This window comes from Bison bison, unplaced genomic scaffold (assembly GCF_000754665.1).
Source record: "Bison bison bison isolate TAMUID 2011002044 unplaced genomic scaffold, Bison_UMD1.0 scf7180017864519, whole genome shotgun sequence".
Lineage (NCBI taxonomy): Eukaryota > Metazoa > Chordata > Mammalia > Artiodactyla > Bovidae > Bison > Bison bison.
The window spans coordinates 20,761,698-20,764,995 of NW_011495072.1; the positions used below are offsets into that span (position 1 = coordinate 20,761,698).

The 3,298-nt window shown below is 35.7% G+C and overlaps 1 protein-coding gene across 4 annotated transcripts in view; it reads right to left on the reverse strand.

Moving 5' to 3' along the window:
* The window catches only part of AGL (amylo-alpha-1, 6-glucosidase, 4-alpha-glucanotransferase), a 101,371-nt gene that overhangs the window by 30,886 nt on the left and 67,187 nt on the right, over positions 1 to 3,298 (reverse strand). For all 4 annotated transcript variants that reach the window (XM_010831000.1, XM_010830999.1, XM_010830997.1 and 1 more), the window contains exons 22-24: positions 2,140 to 2,276; positions 1,763 to 1,896; positions 693 to 868 (exon numbers count right to left, since the gene is read on the reverse strand). In XM_010831000.1, the coding sequence (XP_010829302.1) occupies positions 693 to 868; positions 1,763 to 1,896; positions 2,140 to 2,276 (447 nt within the window). The remainder of the gene's footprint in view (positions 1 to 692; positions 869 to 1,762; positions 1,897 to 2,139; positions 2,277 to 3,298) is intronic.

Genomic DNA, 3,298 nt, shown 5'->3' on the forward strand with positions numbered 1-3,298 from the left:
ACTGAACTGAATGCAAATTTAAGGGTAAACTGAGGCAATCACGTAGACAATACTGTTCCTTTCATCCTACAATTGGTATTTCTCAGTTTAGTTTGGAAGTTCTAAACTTCAGTGGACTCAAATATTAAATACTTTTTAGAAATAGCTTGAAATTTATTAAAAAGAAATCATAAGCCTATTTTGCTAAGAATTATACCTGTTACTTGATTTGGGTTTTAAATATACTTTCAGGAAAGATGCTAATGGAGTTGGAAGCATTTAATTACAATTAGACACATAATAAAAATTATTTAGCATTCGTTTTGTGTTTCGTAACTTGTAGAGGATCTTCACATGATCTCTTGGTAATTACAAGGCTATGTAAATTTTTTATATTGGGGAAAAAAAGTATAATGTAATGGGAAAGGTAGTAAAACAGATTTGATTGAAAAATGCAAAATGTTATGAGTTGGAAAAAATACACATGCAGAAGAAAGGGATTAACTGGCCACAATAAAAAGTGCACATAAATAAATGTCTGGTGCACAGTGATACTTAAATAGCACCGTTATTACTTTTATAAATGTATGCCTGTGAAATTTTACCAGTAACATAAAAGCTTGGAGAACATCATGAGTTTTTAAAAATAATCATTTCTTTATAATTTTCCTAATACTGACTTACACATTTTAATCTTGTACATAATTTCTTACCTGCAGCTAGAGACACACAACACTGCTCCTTCTCCCTTGTGATCTCATTCAGCCTGCATGGCACATCCGTAAGCGAAGGTGAAAGAAGTGGCAGAGAAGAGAATCTTCCTACTCCACACATTTGGACTGAACCCAAGGAAAGGTGTTTCACAAAGGTAGAACCATTCTGAACAAAGCTGCAACAAAGTTATAGAGTTCAAAGTGTTACGGGTAGAAATAAAAATTTTTTATTACTTATTCAAAAAAATTTATTAGGGTAAGAACACCTAATTTGAGAATCTACTTTTTTAAAGAGATTTTTAAGGGTACAATACCAATTGTTATTTACAGCCACAACGTTGTACATTAGATCTCAAAACTTACTCATTTTGCATACCTGAAATTTTATGCCTTATTGATTCAAAAAATTTTAGCAGTATTATTTTAGTTCTTTTTTTCTCTTCAAAAAGTTTCTCTATTCAAATGTATAGCAATGCTAAAATCAGTTAAACAGAATTTTAAATTTGGTAAAGGTTTCAGAACTGCCTTCATTTCATCCAGTATTGTATCTACCTAGCTGGCTTTAAAATGTTTACTGTAAAACAAATGGTAGAGTTGAAGTTTTATCCTTTCTGAAGTTATGCCCAAATTGCCTTGGCTGCTCATCACTGGTACACTCCAGCCTGTGGTTTCACCTCAGGGAAATTCACTAATAAAGGCATATTTCACTTATAACAATAGCAGAATATTTTTTCTCTTAATTAATAAAAAATTAGAAAAAAATAGTATGTGTAGATTTAAACAAATTTATCCATTAATTTAACAACTCGAGGTATAGAGATAACACCAAGCAATTAAAATTCCCCATCAACATGTTTTTTAGCTTTATAGAATAGATTTTAATATCTAAGTTTGTTTCTGTATGTTCCAGATTAAAGGATGTTAATACATTTTATGCCCACTTACTAACTTTTTCAGCTGTATGCATGCATGACAATTCCTGATGTTTTGGTCTTTTTAAGAGTGTATACACTGACTGTATGTGGCTTCTACACAAACATGCCTATCCACTCAATCTTTGCTGGGTATACCTTGACATTTGCTTCCATGCTACATCCAGAAGAGTGGTGTATGCACCGATTAATATAGCATCAAAGTAACACGGGATAAGGTAACGTGGGATCTGCTTCAGGTAGAAGAACATAGCCTGCAACCATTTACCAACCTGTCATAAAAATAATTTTAAAAGTTAACCTGGTGTGCTTATAGGCTTGGATTTAAAAGCTAAATCCAAACATTCCACTGTACTATCTAGCAATCTATTAACCAGATTTTCACTTATAAGAACTGAAAGATGATGCAGAAGAAAATGTTTCAGGTTAGAAAACAACATAAACGTATATGTTAATATACATTTCTTACTGTGCTCCTCACCTTTTATTTTTTTGGACAATATAGCTTTACTTACTTCAGCAATAGTTCCTGACCGTGAAATAAGTCGGTTACTGACATAGTCAATCATCCAGTCTCCAGATCTCAAATTATCACAGAAGGGATGCCCCAAGTCATTCTTTGGTCTTATTTCTGCCAATACGGACATTAATCCTGAAAATTCAGAGAAATATCATACCAATTTAATCACTGGCAGAGTAGTTTGCTCTCACAGCCTGGCAACCTGCTGCTAGTCTCCAGTGATTGATGGTGAATATACACACAGCTAGATACAAGAGCAGCATAAACCTCAGTGGCACTTCCCATGACTGGAGGTAAGTGTGGCAACACTGCCTTGAACCAAGATATAAAGGCAGGCTGATGGGGACTGTGGTCAGTCACATGAGCTATGCAGAGCTTTCCAAGATTCCTGTTTTCTGGGTTGGTCCTGCTCTTTTGAATTTTAATATTACAATATTCAAAGGCAATTGGCACAGCTTCCCTATCCTAAGGCATCTAGGGGCAGAAAACTGATAAGTTTGTCTTTTCACAGTTGAAAAGTGGTAGATTCATGAATATTCACGCAAGATTTAAGAAAAATCATAGAACTGGCCTCAGAGACAGCAAGATCACCTATGGTGATACTAAGAATAAAGTCTGTTCTGGAGAGAATCTTTGAAATATAACAGGAGTTTGTGTTGTTTAGTTGCTAAGTTGTCTGACTCTTTTGCAACCTCATGGATTGGATCCTGTTACCAGGTTCTTCTGTCCATGGAATATTCCAGGCAAGAATACTGGAGTGGGTCACCATTTCCTTCTCCAGGGGATCTTCCCAACCCAGAGACAGAACCCTGTCTCCTGCATTGGCAGGCGGGTTCTTTATTGCTGAGCCATCAAGGAAGACCATAACAGAGGTACTTGGAACTAAATGAGGTATCAAAATGAAGTATACAGACATATCCTCAAGTACCACTCAATTAGAAATATTAGAATTTCTATGCACATGTGTGTGTGTGTGTGTGTGTGTGTGTGCTCAGTCGTGTCCAATTCTTTGTGACTCCATGTACTGTAGCCCATCAGGCTCCTCTGTTCCTGGAATTTTCAAGGCAAGAATACTGGAGTGGGTTGTCATTTCTTACTCCAGGGCATCTTCCTGACCCAGGGATTGAACCTGCATCAGTCATCTATCTGCATTG